The 21,479-nt window shown below is 36.7% G+C and overlaps 1 protein-coding gene across 1 annotated transcript; it reads right to left on the bottom strand.

The window, feature by feature from the left end:
* Positions 1-4,218: 4,218 nt before the first annotated feature.
* Positions 4,219-21,293, bottom strand: LOC149901467 (uncharacterized). Its single transcript, XM_090111515.1, has 8 exons — positions 20,993-21,293; positions 20,528-20,692; positions 19,677-19,910; positions 19,203-19,266; positions 18,837-18,932; positions 15,016-15,149; positions 14,305-14,400; positions 4,219-4,367 (listed from the first exon to the last, which is right to left on the bottom strand). Exons 1-8 carry the CDS (start codon positions 21,124-21,126, stop codon positions 4,295-4,297), a joined length of 996 nt encoding a protein of 331 aa, XP_089967641.1. The 5' UTR covers positions 21,127-21,293; the 3' UTR covers positions 4,219-4,294.
* Positions 21,294-21,479: the final 186 nt, after the last annotated feature.

The following is a 21,479-nucleotide window of genomic DNA, read 5'->3' as shown; positions in this document are numbered from 1 at the left end:
CATGTTTGATATTTTGGAATGGTATCCGTCTTACGCATGGAATATAAGGGCTAAAAAAAAACATCCGTCTTAGAGCGAGCGCGCACGAGCAACTTTGTCTCAGCAACTATTTTGTCTCCGCAACTATTTTGTCTCTCCTCCCATGGGCTAGTATGAAAGTGCGCGCACGTAGCGACGCAACTCCCGGGAGACTTTTTTGTCCGCGGGTTCGGAGACAAGCCCGCGACGCAACTGTCGCCCTATCTATTGGTTTCAATGCAAGTGCGCGCACGGCGACAAAAATGTTGCCTGTCGGCGGCCGCCGGCCAGTTGCCGCGTAACCGGCGTAGCGATAGTACGTATTTATGTCAACGTATTTATTCTCGTACACAGTAGTTTTTAACCGACTTCGCAAAAAGGAGGAGGTTATCAATTCGGCCGGTATATTTTTTTATGTATGTACACCGATTACTCCGAGGTTTCTGAACCGGTTTACGTGATTCTTTTTTTTTTTGATGTGGAATGGTGTGGAATTGGTCCCATAAATTTTATTCGGATAAGCCCAGTAGTTTTTATTTTATGAGCATTTTTGTCTGGTCTCGATGACTTAATTGAAATGTAGCAAGTAACTTTGATTCATTTCCAGGAAACCGATTGAGCTGAAATTTTGTATACGCATGTAAATTGGATAGCGATAAAACATTATTATGAGATAGAGCTGATTTGATGATGGAATCGGAAGGTGGCCATAGAAACTTAGTAATATATTGACTCAACTTTATCGAGTTTGGGCTCGTTTGATTCGTGTTGAAAAATACACTAAAAAGTATTAAATAAAGACTACTTTACTTTTTACAATTACGATTACATATCTATACTAATATCATAAAGAGGAAAGGTTTGTATGTATGTATGGTTTTTAGTTTTCACGCATAAACTACTGAACCGATTACAATGAAATTTAGCACACATATAGAGGGTAACTTGGATTAACACATAGGATAGGTTTTATCCCGGAAATCCCACGGGAATGGGAACCATGCGGGACAAGAGCACAGACCACAACCGTCTCTTCGTAATCCATGTTGATAAATGCAGAAAATTTTAAAGAAAAAGTTGCGTTGCTGTCGCTTTCGTGTGCGCATCGTTCAAAACTTTGCGAGGAGACAGCGACAGAGACAAAATAGTTGCCGGGCAACTAAGTTGCTCGTGCGCGCTCGCTCTTACGCTTTTTCGATCAGGCCACGTGTCCTGACGCGAGTTTAAGATTTTATACCCAACGCCGCTAAAGAAGTTTTCACTTCAATAATGATAATATGTTATTTGGAAAGTCTAAAATTTCCACATCGTTATTGCCAAATATCAAAACAATATTTACAAACATGAAACATGTAACATATTAAACGTAAAATATCTTGAGAAAAAATATGTTATCAATATAACACAAAGAGATGGAAAGAAACAATTTAATAATTTCGTATTATTAACTGATAAAACGTCTTCATTCTTTACAACCCTTATTTTTCCCGCGCTCCTTTCCTCCTCCACAGATAACATTTATTTCGTTTGGAAAACGTCAATACACCTCGTAGTTCTTCTTTACGAAGGGTCTGTAACAAATTACTTTTATATTAATCGAGTTTCTATTGTTTGTCTGTTTCACTAGCAGTAAATTTTGATGAAGTTGTTTTTTTTTAGTAATCAACTTTAAATAATATTTTGGTATCTCTGAATCTTTTGATGAATATTTTAAGTTAAATTTGAAAGCATAATATTAGAGATAGCATACCTACCTTTTCTTACTGAATACTATAGATTAGATACTAATTTATTGATAAAATAGCTATACATATTATATACAAGACATATTTAAATTAAGCATCTCCTTTTTCTGAAAACCGTTAAAATGTAGTTAAAAAACACAATCCATTTACGCAGTTACGAAATAAAGTGTCGGTCTGTCAATGACAAAACCGCTATTATGGCGCGAACTTTTTCATATATCCGCCAAAGTGCTCATACATAAACTAGCGGACGTTTTTTCGGCAAAAACAATATTTGTTCACGTCAAACACCTCGGCTAGGATATGTAAAGATCGCTCATATCCCTGGAACGTGGGTTGGCAATCCGCATTTTAGTGCAGGGTTAGTAGGGTGGGCTGGCGATGTAAGCTTGAGGTATTAGGTTGAAAATTTCGTAAGTATATAAAGATTATCTTTTTTTTACACCAGACAGACTTATGTATTTTTTTTTATTTTAATCTATAAAATATCTACATATGTATATAGGTACTTATGTATGTTTATAATATGTTCATGCCGTTTCATCATCAAAAAGCTGCTACGGATTCGCAGTGTCTCGTTTCTAAAACTTCAATCATCTAGATGATTTTTGCTGCGAATCTTCCTGTAAATAATTATACTTGATTAAAATTAACGACTCTTTTAATACTAAATGATTAGAGTATATTGCAATCTAAAGAAACAATACTTAATCAGTTACTTTACCTTTTACCACTATTTCGTCTAAAAATCTCTTCGAATGCTATAACAGAAAATTGTAAAAATGTTCTCTATTAATGTTCTTATCTCTATGCTAATACCTATGGAACAGTCTAGAACTTTCCATTATCTATGGTCACAGCAGCCATTTAAACTCGGGATGACGTCACGTCGGTTCACCATCGTCCCGCTACGTGACGGGGCGCGGGACGCGTGTCACGTTGCCTGTGTACTGGTTATTGTCTAAACTAAACGATGAAGGATTGAACGCATTTGTCACGGATATGGAGGGATTAGGATTAGGATTTTTTATTGTGTAGAATTCAGTAAATAAATTGAATATATGTAGGGCTCTGTCAAGCTTTGATTTGCTTCATAAATAACAATAACGTTTCACGAACAATGATATCAGTACTCTAATTCACTTTGGTTTTTAATTTTAATTTTAAAAATTACCAAGGAACAAAGCATATTACAATTTGCTATGATGCTAATTGCCTTCGTTTAGTATGTTCAAAGGATTAGGGTGGTTACCAAAAAAATTAAGACTTACTTGACGTATTTCTAACAAAAGAGGTCTTATTTGTTGGACAAACGTGTAACGTGTATAAAATTGAACAAATTAAGAAGAAAGTAGTAAAGTAGCGGGAAATTACTTATATAAGACTTTTATAACAAATCAAGCAAAAGACAACAACATTATCCTTGAATCAAAAACATCCTAATGTGATTTGTGATAAAACCTTTGCACTTCATATTGTTAATTAAATTACAAATAAGAAACTATCGCTAACAGAATCGATATATAAAAACGCAATATCACTTGGGAAATTATTCGTGCGCCATAAAATTATAATAATCTACTTTATTGGTGTTCTGTTATGCGCATAATTATGTAAATGCGAGTCGCGGTGCCATCGATGTTTCATATTTTACTCGCTTTACTGCCGCCGCTCAAAAGATGAACCTGTTTTTTATGTTGCAATAATTTGGAGCTAATTTTAAGGATTTAAAGACAATTTTTCCATTGTTTTCATCATGTTTACACAAAGGCATTAATTGCTATTTACTTACCACACGAATATTTAAATTACTTATACAATTCAATTGAGTTTCATTAATCATTTCACCACTACTGCTTTGTATAAATGCCGAAGGAAAAATAGTATGTAAAATACCATGTCCAAGAACGTAAAAAATTGACGACATATTGTGTTGAAACAAAAAAGTTTTACTCAAAGATTTTACTCAACTTTCAAAGATGAATAAAATCTTTGATAAAGGCAAGATATAGGTATTAAAAATATCACAAATAGGTTATTATATTAAAAATAAAACACAATTATATAATTTAACTATTTATTCAAAGAAAAAAATGCATACGTGAATTGGCATAATTTCCATGATTGTTAAAGAAAAACATTACGATAAAATAAAATTTCTGAGTAAAATTAATCTAATACAAATAAAAATCAATCTCAATATAAGAACTCCTTAAACATTTCATTCGGATATAAACAAAAAGTCTAGGTACTCATAAAATATGAAAAGGGTAAGTAATAAATTAAACACGATTTTATACAATTGATCATCAAAATTATCAATAGTTAAAAAATAAACAAAATTGAGACACAATCGATACAACATAAAAAACTAAAGATTTCGTAATAATTATTACACATTGCAGAATTGTAGGAAAAACAATACTTTTTAATATAAACGAACAACCATCCCAAACACAATTTCCTGGAAAAGACTTACTAAAAAAACATTCAAAAATCCCAATATTTTATTACAATCATATCATATCATACTACTTCCGTTTCACGGTTTCCCCCGGGGGCGTGTCAATCTTCTCCGATGTTATTTCGTATTGCGTGTCCAACCTACAAAATGTACAATTATAATATTATTATCTATATATTTCCTTTTTAATCTGTGATCCTTGAAAAATGTAGTCAAAAAATATTTCGACGACAACAACATGAATTAGGGAGTACACGAGGAAAATAGGAGAGCAATTTTCATTAAAATGGTGAAAAATATATTTTCTGAAGCTTAAGATAAAACCCAAACATTTTATTCATCAAATTTTAGCGCTGTTGAATCGTCATATTATACAATAATTATGTTCCTCGAAAAGATATTATTCATTATGCATATTTATATTTGTTAGGTACTTTATTATTTAAAAAGGTACCTACTACAGATAGACCGGGAGATACTGACACAAAATTTCGAGTCATTTGTAACAGGATGGCGGTTCTACAGGGTTCTTAGTACGCAATGACAAAAAGAAAAATGATGGTGTGAACGCTGGTACCGGCGGCTTAGTCGCGTGGGCGTTAGTCGAACTCATCGGAAAATAGCGAAAGTCAAACGATTTGTAACAGTATGGCACTTATTTTTCCTGTAAGTTTGAAGATCAACGAATATAAATACAAAATTTCAGAGATCCAGGTGTTGGAAATCTTCACTTATATAAATTAATAATAAATTTATTTTTCAAGTATGACAGCACTTTTTCCCCCTACTAGAAGTATGGCAAATATAATAATGGTCACATTTTATCAAATACTCTCCAAAAAGCCAAATGCAATACTGGTACAAAAAGATAGGCGAAATAAAAAAATTTTGCAGATTTTCGGCGGTATGGCGACCATTTGGAATCGTCCGAAAAGTATGGCATGGCGATTTTCGTAAATGGCTGCACGACGATGGTTACCTGTGCAAAAGTTAGCTTGGTACAAATGGTTGAATAATTGTTTTTTTTAAATCAACACATTCGCGTCGGTATGGCGGGCTGTAAGTCATACCGGAAAAGTATGGCATGACACTACCGCCTACTTCTTTTTTATGGGCTATCGGTAAATTCTAAAATTTTTGTGTTACAAATCGTTTGACTTTCGCTATTTTTCCGACGAGTTCGACTAACGCCCACGCGACTAACCCACCGGTACCAGCGTTCACACCATCATTTTTCTTTTTGTCATTGCGTACTAAGACCCCTGTAGAACCGCCATCCTGTTACAAATGACTCGAAATTTTGTGTCAGTATCTCCCGGTTAGTCTTATGTAAAGCTATAAGTATGTCTTCTTTACATGCCTTGAAAAGCTCCCATAAAACAAAATTGTTTCAGGAAGAAGCAGTCCTTCCAGGAAATATACAAGAAACAATGTAATTTATTAGACATACAAGGTACCATGTTCTGTAATTTAATTAATTTAGGGAACGAGAATAAAATAATGAGAACACACAAAAATATCTCTTCAACGAAACGTAAAAAGCAATCTATGGAAAACTCGAGAAAATGTGTATTTGAAGACCATAAAAAAGCGGAAACGTTCCAAACTATGAAACAGGAAAGTGTAAAAAACAATATGAATACATAAAAATTATAATCAAACGCCAGCCATGTAATAGTTCCTAACGTAGCAACCTGGGGGCATCCACACCGACTATTGACCAGTAAATTTGAAGGTTAAATGTTAAAATATACGCTCGTACCGACATATTGACAAACTCTGAATGGATTATCCGAGCGTCATCTAATATTTATAGGGTAAGGAACCGATTCTTGTACACAATACTGGGAAAGAGATATTAATGTTGGAAACTCGTTGGCGACTTATCTAACTTTGAAATTGCTTATATTAGGGGTGTTTGTACAAGAATAGAGACACTTTTCATTATAGGCTAGCCGTAATTACTTTTCAGAAAACTGTAAGTTATAATAAAGACAGTATTATTATTGGGTAGGTACCTACCTAGTTACGGAACGAGGGACGTTATTTTTTTCAGAGTTTTATCGAATTGAATATTTCAATGTGGAAAGTTTTATACTAAGACCACTAACGAAACCACTTTTAATATCAGCGAAGCTCTAGAGTCTAGTCCTTTAATTTACGATCCAGGCAATATATTTCAGACTTCACAACCCTTATGATATCGACGCTTACCAGGAAAAATCCAACATTCGAGCCGCGTTAGCAGCAATATCCACCTTTTTATTAACATAAGCATATTTACATAAACATATTTTCAAAAGAATCCGAAGAAATTGTAAAAGTCAAAAGGACACATTTGTGATTCAACCGTATAAAAATGTCCGACTGCTGACTTCAGAATTTCCTTTAATGCCTCTTTAATGGATGCCCACTTATCGCCGTATAATGGGCTTAAAATTATACAGGTCGGGAATCGAACTGGGGACTTAGAGGTGAAAGGGCGATATCCTGGTGGCATTGACTGGACACTTCTAGAGCCATGACGTCATCGATGGCGATGGACTAGTAATTCGGACATTATACAATGTAAGTCGGATCAGAGTAATGTAATCCGAGCATTGTAAACGATTAGAAAATCAGAATGACTTACTCATACGTTGACTGAATTACTAAATCAACAAATAGTAATATTAATAGGCTGATCATTGTCCATAAATTCAAAATTTTCTTTTTTTGAATTTATAGACAACTACGAAGGGCTTTTTTAATTTATCGATTCCAGTTGAGAAAAAAATCGGGCGGACATGATTTAATTCTGGCATAACAGCGAACGATGTCGCGGACAGCAGCTAGTCGTAAATAATGCTCGCAACATTAAATAATAACTACTTGTTTCTGATAAATGCATTGTTTTATTAAATAGTTTGTAAAAGTGGTCTGTATTAATTATGCCAGCAGTACATTTACTACATAATTTGATAAATTATAGGTACAAATAACAAGTGTCTGAACTAGTTAAAGAAATAGAAGCAAGCACATTTGAAAACATTGCGATAGCTAAATTAATGTCACCATGGAAATATCCATTAAGATATATTTCAATAAAACAAACATTAAACAAATCGTAAACTGAATTTCAAAAAACAATTGTGAATTGAATTTCCACCATCTCATATTTCATACACAAAATGATGGCCAAACAAAATGCCCTAAGCCCGATTGTACTTAATTATCCCCAGTCATTCATCACAGGCGACGAACAAAACCTTTTAACAGTACAAAGGACACAGGCCACCCTTTTATCGTACCATGTACGACACTACACCGGTTTGCTGTCATACTTGTTACAGAAAAACATGTATTTTTCCTAGCTGTAGTGGATTTTATTTAGTAGCAATGGCTTTGAACGCATTGTTAAAGAAAAGACGGGTCTGAGAGATGGTATCACCTTTCAGTACATGTTCTTTTACAGACAGACTTTGCGAAGTAAATGTCAAAACGGTTGATTGATTGTGATTTTTCATGGTAGATTATGTATCCAGGTACCATATAATTCACACTGTAGCTACAAAACGCATTAGTAACATTAAGACATTGGATATAATAACATAAATAAATAAATAAATATTTCGGGACAATTTTCACACACGGCATGATCTGATCCCATACTAAGCTTTCGCTTGTGTTATTGAAACCAGATGGCTGATAAACATACATATTATATATTTTTTTTTTTTTTTTTTTATTCATAACAGAGCAGGCATTTGACCGCGATCCCGCCTGGTGGTAAGCGTGGATGCGGTCGATCGCAAATGATGCCTGTCCTGAAAAAGCCTATTCACTCTGGTTTTAAACAATTCCAAATTATAGTTCTCAGGGAACACAGAAGGCGGGAGGGAGTTCCACTCCTTCGCAGTTTGAATTAAAAAAGATCTTTCAAAGCGTTTAGTGCGTAATCGAGGTATATCTACTACGAACGGGTGAAAGCCGGCCGCTCTTCGCGAGGTTCTATAGTGGAATGGAGATGGCGGAATAAGATTATGCAGCTCGGATGCACACTCACCAAAGTGCAACCGGTAAAAGATAGAAAGGCAGGCTATTCTTCTACGGTGTTCTAGAGATCCAAAACTTTTGGTAATTAGTTTAGGTTCGGCTATAAGTCTTTTCGCGCGTTTTTCCATTGAATCTAGAGCTTGAAGATGGGTTTTTGCAGCGCCAGCCCATATGTGGCTGCAATATTCCACACAGGACCGCACTTGAGCATGGTACAGTCTGAGGAGTTGGTCAGGTGTGAAATATTGCTTTACTTTGGCCAGAATTCCAAGCTTTTTGGCTGCAAGTTGAGCTTTAGATTCAATGAAATGACCGTAATTAAGGTTCGATGAGACGGAGAGGCCAAGCAACTCAAGATGGTCAGATACTTCGATAGGCACGTCACGAAAAGATGGTGTTAGTTGGAGTGTGCTTTTTTTTGCTGTGAATAAACACGCTTGTGTCTTACACGCATTAAATTTCACTAGATTGGCGTCACCCCAATTGGAGATTTCCATTAAGGTGTTATTTAGGCGCACAATCATGGCTTCTCTTTCAGCTTCAATCGAGTCCCTAGACGCAAGCGCATTGGAAAAGTAACTCTCCACAACTGTGCTGTCATCTGCATATCCAAATACATTGGGCCGCAGCATATCATTTATGTGGAGCAAGAACAAGGTTGTGGAGAGAACAGACCCCTGTGGAACGCCGGCATTTATATCAAATGGGTCAGATGTGCATCCATCGATAACAACTCGGATAGAACGTTCACTAAGGAAGTCAGCTATCCAAGCGCAAAGTTCGGGAGGTACTCCATAAGAGGGAAGTCTGTTCAATAGGCTAGCGTGCCAGACCCTGTCAAAGGCTTTTGAGATGTCAAGCGACACAGCAAGCGCCTCACCATAATTCTCAATGGCTTGACCCCAAAGATGTGTGGCGTGAACTAAAAGATCACCAGTCGATCTGTTCTTACGAAAACCGTACTGTCGATCACTGAGAATGTCATGGGTCTCTAAGTACGCGAGGAGCCGGTTGTTCAACAACCGCTCCATAATCTTACAGATTATGGAGGTTATCGAAATTGGTCGGTAGTTAGCTGGGTCCGCACGACTTCCTTTTTTAGGTACGGGTTGCACATTTGCCAGCTTCCAAGACTTAGGAACTTTTCCCGACTTTAAAGACAGTCGAAATAGGCGAGTCAAGACCGGCGACAATTCAGGTGCGCACGTCTTTAAGACTATAGCTGGTATCCCATCTGGTCCACTTGCTTTGCTCACGTCGAGATTACGCATTATGTGTAGAACATCCTTTTGCCTAATGGATATATCAGGCATAACTGAACCGCAATTTGGTATGGATGGAGGTGTTTTATTCATGGAATCAAGGCGAGAGTTTTCAGCAAAGAGTTTAGCAAAGGTCTCCGCTTTTTCTTTTGCAGAATGGGCAAGTGTTCCATCGGGTTTTTGGAGTGGTGGAATTGATGGTCGAGAGAAATTGGATTCAACCACTTTCGCAAGAGACCAGAATGCCTTGCTTCCAGCAGGATAAGAGGTTAATTTATGTCCAATATGGCGAATGTGGTCAAACCTTGCCTTCTTCAATGCTTTTTTGCTGAGTTTGGCAGCTTTGTTGAATGTTTTCTTTTTTTCGTGGAGGTCAGGAGCTTTGCGAATTCGAGCATCGGCCCAGGCTTGGTATGCACGCTGCTTATTTCTTTCTGCCGTTGCGCATTCAGCATTAAACCAGGGTCGAGCTTTGTCATCGATGTACAAGTCAGAGAAGGGTATAAAATACTCCATTCCCTGACGAATAATATCGATGACATTATCCGCACAGCTCGATGGATCATTAGTAGAAAAACAAACCTGCCGCCAAGGATAAGCAGCGAAGAAATTTCTCATCTCGTCCCAATCAGCCAAACTGTATCTCCATACTCTCCTTTTGGCCCCGATTGTAGGGTCAGGAGGAGAGCGTGTCGAAACAGATTTTATCAAACAGTGGTCAGATGTACCAAGTGGAGCGGAAACTTCTACCACATAGCGGTCCGGATCAGATGTAAGTAGTAGATCTAAGCAATTAGCTGTATGACCAACAATATCGGGCACACGGGTTGCCTCGTTGACCAACTGAGAGAGGTTATATGATGTCGCGAAGTTGAAGGCCTCTCTCCCAGCATGGTCAGTTTTCTGGAACGGGAAGAGCCACTCGCGGTGACATGCATTAAAGTCCCCCAGAAGTACGATTTCAGCATCCGGAAAGCGCAGTTGGGCCATATCAGTTGTTTCGCTCAAGTAGTCGAACAGCCTAGTTGTGTCAATATCTCCATTATGTGAACGGTAAATACTTGCATAGACAATTTTGTCACATTTTGTCTGCACCAAGATCCAGAGAACTGAAAATTTTGGGTCTTCAAGATAACGGAGTCGTTGCGCACAGATGTCATCGCGTATATATACACAGGTTCCTGCTTTAGGTTCAAACTTATGTTCCAGTAGATAACTAGGATACCCAAGGTATGACACATCCATAGGACATCTGATTTGCGTCTCCGTGAGGAAAAGCAAGTGAGGCTTTTCTGTCTCAAGGTGGTGATGGACCGGTAAGAGATTTGAGTGTAATCCTCGAATGTTAGAGAGGTGCACATTAAGCGAGAGGAAGTGCTGCCGCTGTGTACACTTTTTTCCTTTTTGACCTTTTTTCATATTTTAATAGAGTGAGTTGAGAATAGGCAGGAATAATTAGAAGTTGGACGAGGCCTAGTGTCAAGAACTACGCTCGTACACCAGGTACGACACTGATGGTAGCCTAGCCTGGAGACCGCGGGGACGCCCGAAACCCCCTGGATATTGTCAACGGGTCCTCTCATCCGGTCGCCAACCGGCACGTTGAGGCCAACCCAGGATTATGCGCAGGCGGCGGGGCAGCCTTTCACGGGTGGCTAACCCGCTAATTGGGCCCCCTACAACCTGCGGTCGGCCAGCGGAGAACCGTTTCTTCGGATCCCGCTACCCTCCATGACTAGGCGCCCGGTGTGGAAACGCTGGTGCAAGAGGTTTTTGTTCACTGACGCATGGCAACTGACCAGACCTAATTATTCCAAAGGGGCTTCACCTGGCATCATACCGGAACACGACGAATCATTTGGCGGTATGTCTTTGCCAGGAGGGTGGTAACTAGCCGGGACAACTGTCTCCCACCAGAGAATTATGGTTATTCGTTTGGCACTACCCAGGGGACACGTGTAGGGAATCTAGAGTATTATCCTACGGACGCGAATAACTTCGTCCTTCGTTCTATAATTTTAAATAAATACTTATATAGATAATTAACACCCAGACACAGAGCAAACATCTATGTTCATCACACAAATATTTTCCCCGGGTGGGAATCGAACCCACGACCTCTGGCTTGGAAGGCAGGGCCGCTACCAACCAAGCCAACCGGTCAGTCAAACATAATATGATAATTAATTTCAGTACATAATATGTATCTAATGAAAATATAATATTGGTACCTATTACCACAGACTAATAATAATATACTACGAATACAACTTTTACTTAATATTCTACATGATGACTATCTTTTAAAACTTAACAAACTGTACTATAGGGAGAAACATGTTTCCATAAACTTTGGGAAACAATTCTACTATTACACCGAGGATGTAATAATCACACGACACAGGATGAAATATGTACCTGCACTCACCGGCAGTATACATCATGTAGATGGGAAACCATTCCAAAAAATAGAAATCGCTTCAGATGATAAAATAAGTCTAAAAAATTTCAATTATAAAATACTAGTGGTCCGCCCCGGCTTCGCCCGTGGTACATATTTCGCAATAAAAGGTAGCCTATGTCCTTTCTCAGGTATCAAAATATCTACATACCAAATTTCACGCAAATTGGTTCAGTAGTTTAGGCGTGATCGAGTAACAGACAGACAGACAGAGTTACTTTCGCATTTATAATATTAGTATGGATCTATTTCTTCAACTCCACCTATTTATTTACTTCAGAATTTCGACGACTATTCCACATTATGTACTGCCCCATTATCCAACATAATCTAGCCAAGCCAGAATGAATTGAAATGTCATACAATCATACAATTGAGGTTTTTAAGGGCCCCGTATTATAAAGGAATAAAAGATGAAGACAAGGAAGATTGTTCAATGCACTGCAGTTAAGCGCATTGAATAGCTGAATAGATGATGGGTACCCGTGCTCGGTTGTTGACCTTACACACCTGGACACTCAACCTAGGCCAGGGTTGACGATTTTAATTGATAAAATAATAAATAAATTGTAAACACTTTACTGTATACATGTGATAAAACCACATAAAGAAATGAATTAGTGTGAATACTTTTGAAGAAGACTATTTCTTACTCAAAAGCTGCAGAGACAATGGTTATACATATGCATACTATTGAATCGCCTAATTCACCCTATAAGCAATTAGAAAGAAAGGAATGATTGTTGATCAATCATTATTCAAATCCATACTAATATTATAAATGCGAAAGTAAATCTGTCTGTCTGTCTGTTACTCAATCACGCCTTAACTACTGAACCAATTTGCATGAAATTTGGTATAGAGATATTTTGATACCCGAGAAAGGACATAGGATAGGTTTTATCCCGGAAATTCTACGGGAACGGGTTTTTCTTTGAAAACGCGGGCGAAGCCGCGGGCGGAAAGCTAGTTTTTAATAAATTTAAAACTTCATTGAATTCCTTGCAGTCCTAGCAAGTTATTAGATACGTGGAAGAAAGCCCCAATTGCAAAGACAATAGTTTAAGACTAAAAATAACAGCCAATATTGATCCAGACAACATTTACTCCAAATAAAACTTACTATCCTACACTTATCCACAATAAAAACAGGAAACTTAGTTTAACTTATAGGGTATTCGTTATGTGGCAACTGGCAGGTAGCTATTCTTAAAAATATCCGCTATGATAGTCACGAAATTTTACCATCATAAGTCTAATCTTGGTAAGAAAAATATGTATTGTTGAAGGAAATTTTTGCGAATGCCACATAGATTCCCAAAAACAGAAAAGGAAAAGAACCTTTCTTTAAGTTCCAAGTTTCGGATACGATACGACACCAAAAAACTTTTATCCAGCAACCCTGAATCAAATTCACAAGTGTTCGCATTATACACCACATTACTCGGAATATTGATAATTCTTTTTCTACCCAACAATATATTTCAGTCTGGGGTCACTGCACATGTAAATACGAAATGAGGGTCACTGTATTGGTGTGCCGGCATTTTGCACGTGGCGCGAGTTGCCATGGCAACCGGTTTCATCAAAGGGTTACGTTTAGAAACGCTGATTGGATCATTATCTTGACAGTTGGGGTGAACAGGGCTTTAATAATGTATGCTGATATGGGTAAGTTTGAGATCCGGAGGTGGTACTCATAATACGATAAAGTATACATGAACTGACAGCTATACTAGCTAGCTATACTATCAGGTAACAATTGGTGATTTTGTAGAAAAATAAAATCTTATATATAAAAATGAATCGCAAAATGTGTTGGTGTGTAAGCGCATAACTCGAGAACGGCTGAACCGATTTCGATAATTCTTTTTTTATTATATTCCTTGAAGTACGAGGATGGTTCTTAAGTAGAGAAAACGTAAACATGTACCACGGGCGAAGCCGGGGCGGACCGCTAGTTATAAATAAATATACTGGCTGAATTGAGAATCTCCTTTTCTGTCGGTTAAAAATATCGTATATTTTTAATGAATAAATAAGGCAATTAACCATCTTGAATTGCCATTTCTAAGAAATATTTTATAATAAGAATAAATAAGGGGAGTATCTTGTCGGTAAATTTCTGTAGGTATAAATTGCCTATTGAAAAGGTACCTGATTGTTGCATAATTTCACGATTCAAGAGCGAATGAAAAAGGCCTTTTGAAAGAAACCTAATTGCCTGAATAAATGTTTGTGTAATCTATGAAACAAATAATATAAATATCTCACATTTAGCGCTATAATAATATTATTTTAAAGTATGTAGTATCTTACCGTAAGTTTCTTAATCGACAGTCAGAAATAATACTGATTCGGGACCGGGAATCTCCGTCCAAGGGCGGAAGAGTGGCCTTTGATCTTCCAATCATGCTGTAAGAGATACTATTTAATATGTTATAGTAAGTTACGTATAAAACTTTATTTCGGAACTTATGAAAATATTTAATGACCGAGAATATAAAAAACTAAATAAATTTTCGACCAGTTTATATTCTTGAACACAATGAAGCCGGCTAGTAATCGGATTTGCAAAGAAATAATTCTAGCTAAGACGTATTTACTGACCTTAAATATAATGTTTAAAATATTTTAGTAGAATTGTTTAGTTATCTATATTGTTCCAATACTCCTAAGGGGGTAATTAGTAATCCTTTTACTTCTACCCACCCAGTTTATAATAAGCAAAAGTACAATCTGGATTTATTCAAGAGAAATGTGAATAGACACTTATTAGACAAACATGCTCCATCCTAGACCACGCTTGTCGCTTTCCATCAGGCGAAGCGATGGTCAAATGCTTGCCTAATCAAATATTCAACAAACTGTTACATTCACTTTTAACACATTGATCACTAAATAACAAAATACATAAGTTTAACCTAGGTCTATATGTTTAATTAATTTGTACTTATTAAGGTTGTTTGTTGCAATAGGGTTGCCATGAACAATTGTTTAAAAGCCCATAAGTAAATTATTTAAAAAAACCTAGGTCTGCTAAACAGTTTGCTCTTCTCAGTGAGTTTCCTCTTGGGCCTCAGGCGGTCCACGATCGAATCACCAGCGCCATGCAACGATCCATCCACGGGTGTGGTGGTTTTCAACGCACTGTATGTTGACTCCTGGATGAAAAAATCATTTCTGCAGATATTATTTCTCCACAAAAAGTAGATTATGATTTTTTTAAAGCATAAGAAAAAAAATTCTTCGGGATTTTAACCCGCGTCTTTCCGGGGCGAATTTTTCTCATTTATAAAGCATTTAATGCGATAAAACGAAATATATGATAAGACTAAAGGCTAGTAGGATAGAAGCTAGATAGGCTTTTAAAAGTATGTCCTACCTGTAAACTCATTCATCAATATACATAATATATTCAACCGATTGAAGCTGTGAGCTGATGAAAAATATATTATGTAGCAAATTTAGATGTTTAGATGATTTATTACAATTTGTATAAAATAATAAAACCATTATCAATACTTTCCCTTGTAAAATCCTAAATCCTGAAGTGTAGTTATTTTTATGTTCATTTTATTTTTATTGAAAACTATAGATTGTTTATGTTACGGCTAAAGGTAGGTGAGAACATAAACTTAAGATTAGCCGGCTAAACTTAGGTTTATTTTCGACGAGGTGTTAATGTTAGTTTGTTCTATCTTTAGCCGGCTAAACTTAAGTGTAACCGCAGGCCCGTGGCTAAAAATGTCGGGGTGGGTAGATTTGGTTACTATAATACATGTAAGGAACAGGGCGAGTGTTTTCTGGCACTTCGCCGGCTGCTGCCGCAGCACGCTCGCTGCGCTCGCTCGGCTCGTGCGGGTCTTAAGAGTTCTAACCTAACCTAACCTAGCCACCAGCTTTCTGCCCTGAGTCGGGGTGGGTAGATTTGGTTACTATAATACATGTAAGGAACAGGGCGAGTATTTTCTGGCACTGTGCGGGCCCCTCAAGCCCTCCACCGGCCCGGCGCTAACCAAATCTACCCACCCCGACATTTTTAGCCACGGGCCTGCGGTTACACTTAAGTTTAGCCGGCTAAAGATAGAACAAACTAACATTAACACCTCGTCGAAAATAAACCTAAGTTTAGCCGGCTAATCTTAAGTTTATGTTCTCACCTACCTTTAGCCGTGACATTTATACCACACTCATGCCTCATGGTGAAGTTAGGTGACTTATCTATATAAGTTCTATTCTATAATAGGTTGGTATATAATATAGAATATACATATTTTAATCCTCTAAATACCGTTTATTTCAAGATCTATAATACTTGAGAAAATACGATTATAAGAAATACTTTGAACTCATTACATTATGTAAGATAAACATAAACAAATAAATACAAAGTGAAGTGGCCATTATTAGAAAAAATCTCGGATAATAGGATTATTTTACTCGCAACTTATTTTCAAAACAAAAATAATTTTCCAAACTCAACCGATATTTACGGAACTCTACATCATAATGACGTCATTAATAATAAGCTACGAAAGAATAAGAGCGAGCGCCCACGAGCAACTTTGTCTCCGCAACAATTTTGTCTCCGCAACTATTTTGTCTCTCCAGCCATGGGCTAGTATGAAAGTGCGCGTACGTAGCGACGCAACTCCCGGGAGACTTTTTTGTCCGCGGGTTCGGAGACAAGCCCGCGACGCAACTGTCGCCCTATCTATTGGTTTCAATGCAAGTGCGCGCACGGCGTCAAAAATGTTGCCAGGCGACGGCCGCCGGCCAGTTGCCGCGTAACCGGCGTAGCGATAATACCTATTTATGTCAACGTATTTATTCTCGTACACTGTAGTTTTAACCGACTTAAAAAAAAGGAGGAGGTTATCAATTCGGCCGGTATATTTTTTTATGTATGGACACCGATTACTCCGAGGTTTCTGAACCGGTTTACGTGATTCTTTTTTTTTTTGATGCGGAATGTTGTGGAATTGGTCCCATAAATTTTATTCGGATAAGCCCAGTAGTTTTTATTTTATGAGCATTTTCGTCTGGTCTCGATGACTTAAGGCCGTGTACGCGGTCCGTGCGCTGTTTGGCTCAAATATGTGATTTTTCAAACTAGATTGTCCATCAACCACTTATCTTACAAACATATGAATTACTAATAATTTTAGGAAATTTTATTGTCTATGTAGTTAGTTAAGAGTTTTTTTCAATTAATACAGTATTTCTGAATACCATCAAGATAACTGAGCCGATGATTACTTGATTTCACTTTTAGTGTCAATTTCGAAGCTAAAAATATCTGAAATTGCTGACAGATCTAACACACAATTATTTTTAACTAACTGCAAAGATCCTTATTAAAATAGTTAGTTAAAAGATTTTTTTATTTTGGGCTCCTAACTTACGAAATTAAAATCCGAACAATGTGAATTTTTTTAGAAATTATAGTCGACAAAATGATTATTTTCACCAAGATATTTGACTTTATTGAATATAATTTATACATATTGCAATAAAAGAATGTCTTACTTATAAGATAAAATTTAAAAAATCAACTAAGGTACCTCTATTATTTTTCTACAATTTTTTTTAAAGTACTATAAAACACTGCGCGTGACCCGATTAAAATCAGTCGGCAGCGAGCCTTTCCAGAGAGAGGACATGTTGCTCGGCGCTCTCCTGTGGACCTATGCTATTCATAGTAAAAGGATAGCGCAAGCCGCGATCTATCGTAATAGATCGCGGAGTTTTTGACTTGCGTTAAATAGAATATGCGCTCTTAATTGAAATGTAGCAAGTAACTTTGATTCATTTCCAGGTAACCGATTGAGCTGAAATTTTGTATACGCATGTAAATTGGATAGCGATGAAACATTATTATGACATAGCGCTGATTTGATGATGGAATCGGAAGGTGGCCATAGGAACTTAGTAATATATTGACTCAACTTTATCGAGTTTGGGCTCGTTTGATTCGTGTTGAAAACTAAACTAAAAAGTATTAAATAACAATAACTTCGTTAAAAACAACCTACTTCAAAAACGGAAAAGTAAAAAATAAAAAAGGTTTGATATTAATCATTACTACATATTATTTAGATGTGTTATTTACTAATAAGGTTTGATGTCGGTGCACGGGCTTAATACTAAGTGCTTAGTGCTTGGCACCAACTTCAAACCTATTTAATAAATAACACATCTAAATAATATTGTTTTTAATGAAGTTATTTTTATTATTAGTAGTTTTTCTGTCTATAGTAGAGCCATTTTAATAGGCATCATAGACAGTTCAACAAAATTCAGCAACGTAATCTAGTAACGACGCCATAGAAAAATATGTTATTTCGTTTTACTTAACTTTTTTCAATTACGATTACATATCTATACTAATATTATATGTATAAAGAGGAAATGTATGTATGGTTTTCAGTTTTCACGCATAAACTACTGAATCGATTACAATGAAATTTAGCACACATATAGAGGGTAACTTGGATTAGCACATAGGATAGGTTTTATCCCGGAAATCCCACGGGAATGGGAACTATGCGGGACAAGAGCACAGACCACAACCGTCTCTTCGAAATTCATGTTGATAAATGCAGAAAATTTTAAAGAAAAAGTTGCGTTGCTGTCGCTTTCGTGTGCGCATCGTTCAAAACTTTGCGAGGAGACAGCGACAGAGACAAAATAGTTGCCGGGCAACTAAGTTGCTCGTGGGCGCTCGCTCTTAAGAATTGCCGGCAACAAAATTACGTTTAACGCAAGCTTTCTATATACAGTTATCTATGTCTGTGAGTTATACATTACTACATAAATATGTTTTTAGAAATAAATTTAATACTTACCTTATGCGATATTTCCTCAGTGCTGTAGTCGGTTATCTTCTGCAATATTTCGCTCTCTGCACAAATATTCGGTTCGCTTGTTACGCTGCTCGAATCCTTTGATACGAACTAAACTTTAGTATAAATAATATGTTCCCATATGATACGAAATGAAAATAACAAATGTGTAGCAAATTATAAGATTTAAAAAAAAGTTTCAAATTTACGTGAAAACTTTTTTAAGAAAAAACCTTAGCAGTTTTTGCAATAAGACGAATCCAATGTCTTCTTTAACTTCATTGGGCCGTTTATAAACCTCTACCTAACTTACTGGCTACTTGAATATAAAACTGCTATGTACTTATTAATTAATGACTTCATGCTTACATAACTGAGAGTTTTATATTTATCCGTCTCACTTTCGAATGGTAGATTCACTTTACCTGGAAAGCTGTGAAAAATTATAATCATTTTTAATTTTTCATCATGAAAAATGTAGTTTTGTTATAACGTTCTGGTTCGACCACAAGGATTGGATTTTTTTCTCTCAATATAATATTATTATACATAGTACCTAAGTCAGAAACATCTAGTAGTTATTAACGACTCGATTGACGATAATGAGTTATCCATATTTATATAGCTTTGCCCGTGGTGCCGTTCGAACATTCCTATTTTCCATTTATATCCAAATAACGAGAACATTATTCGAATCTCGTTCAACGATAGGTGAGAAAACGTAAACAGAGATACTTTCATTTTTTTTTCACTAAACATGCAAAAATAAATATAGATAATAGAATATCTTGTGAGTGAGTGAGCGAATGAATGAATGATTCGAAACATATCAGTTAATTTCACCAGCAATCAGACGGTATATCATCAACGATTGGATAATCTATCGACGAGCTGCTGGGCCACTTCTTAATTCCGTCCTCTTGGGTATCTTCTAGCACCATTAGGTCATGCTGGCACCAAGTGTCCTTGGGGCAAGGGTCTGGTGGAGTGTCCGGGGTCCACGACTCTCGCCGCTTGGGGATGTAGCAGGGGGGATACGCGCTCGGCTCCTCGCCGGGATCGTGTCGGTAGAAGTACCTGTATACGTGTTTTGGATAGATCCGACTCGAAGGACCAATCAATGTCCGAACTACGAACCGTTTATAGTACATTTGTATTGTTATTTGTTATAAAAATAGACGGCGACGTACTTCATTATGTAGGCGAACGATAATAGTTAAGATATGCAAACATCTACAAACAAAATTCGTGGAAATCGTTTCAGATATAATATCTTGATTTAGAAATAGTTCTATGAATAAATTCGATACTGCTTTTCAATACATTACTTTTATACTACTACTTTTCATTGTGTCATATAATTCTTATTATGTTATAGAATAGTATATAATATAAACAATATTTCATCGAAAAAAAGAATCGTGAAGAAGCTTTCCGCTGTTTTTATCGTACACATAAAATTATTACATTCTAGCTGGCGCCAGTGAATTTACACAAACGTTACGTTTGAAACGTAACTTAAAAAGATAGCCATTGTACTTATCAACAACATAACTTTATGTGTACTAAATTACGTATCCAATATTTTTCAATGAAAGACCATTAAGTAATAAACATCCGCCTTACTTTTGCTTTTTATTCACATTTAATTTAGGAAATTAGGATGTTTGATAGATAGATAAATAAATAAATACCAGTCAATTAACTTGAGCCACGCTTTAGCAGCACAGTGTGCTGTAAACAAGGCGTTTTGCCGCTCCATATATTTGTCATAGCAGATCTTCATAGCTTCTTCGATTATCTCTTCCCGAATATCGAGTATCATCAAATCGTCTTCTTCCTTTTGTAGTATTTCTGCCCTAAATGTAACTTTCTATTATAACGTTGCGAAAGTAATTCTGTCGGTTTGTCTGTTCTTCTTTATATCAACCACTGAACCGATTTCAATGAAATTTGGTACAGAGATAGCTTGAGACCTGAGAAAGGACATAGGAACTATGCGGGTTTCTCCTTTGACTACGCGGACGAAACAGCGAATGTTAGTACCCACATTAAAAATCTTCAAAATATGCATATAACCATAGTCCATACCTATTATTATTTTATCGATAACTGTTCAGAATCTGCGCTACTTTTATATTAAAACAATATGTTCTTACCATGTCCTTTCTGGAACATCTTTGGGCAAAGCCATTAATGTTCTTTGGTCGTCTGCCAACATAAGCTTTTTCCCTCGTCGAGAAATTTTATATTTGCCCTTGTCGGGCGAGGTTTTGCCAGCACTACTCATCATGATGAAAATATCTTATTTTAAACGATAACAACAAAAATTGTTTACATTAGTTTAGACAATTCCGCAAAAACTGAAAGGTGGATATTTCATAAATTTTCTTTAATGTCTATGGAAAGCACTCGTGTACATAAACGATGAAAGTAGGTTTTAACATGTGGTTTTAACTTTGTTTTTAGGCTAAGGCCGCCTTTCCATCTGCAAGAAAACTTGCGCAAACTTGCTGACAGCAGCTTGCAAGTCTACTTGCAGGTGGAAACGCGGAATTAGACTAGCAAGCTGCTGTCGGACAGACTGTTGGACATTTCTTGCGGAAGTTTTCTTGCAGATGGAAACGCGGCCTTAGGTGTACTTAT

This window comes from Colias eurytheme, chromosome 17 (assembly GCF_061535395.1).
Source record: "Colias eurytheme isolate Ceu_HAF_F1 chromosome 17, ilColEury1 Martin Lab GWU primary, whole genome shotgun sequence".
Taxonomy (NCBI): Eukaryota; Metazoa; Arthropoda; class Insecta; order Lepidoptera; family Pieridae; genus Colias; species Colias eurytheme.
Note: the sequence above shows the minus strand (reverse complement) of the source record. Positions and strands in the feature narration are given on the sequence as shown.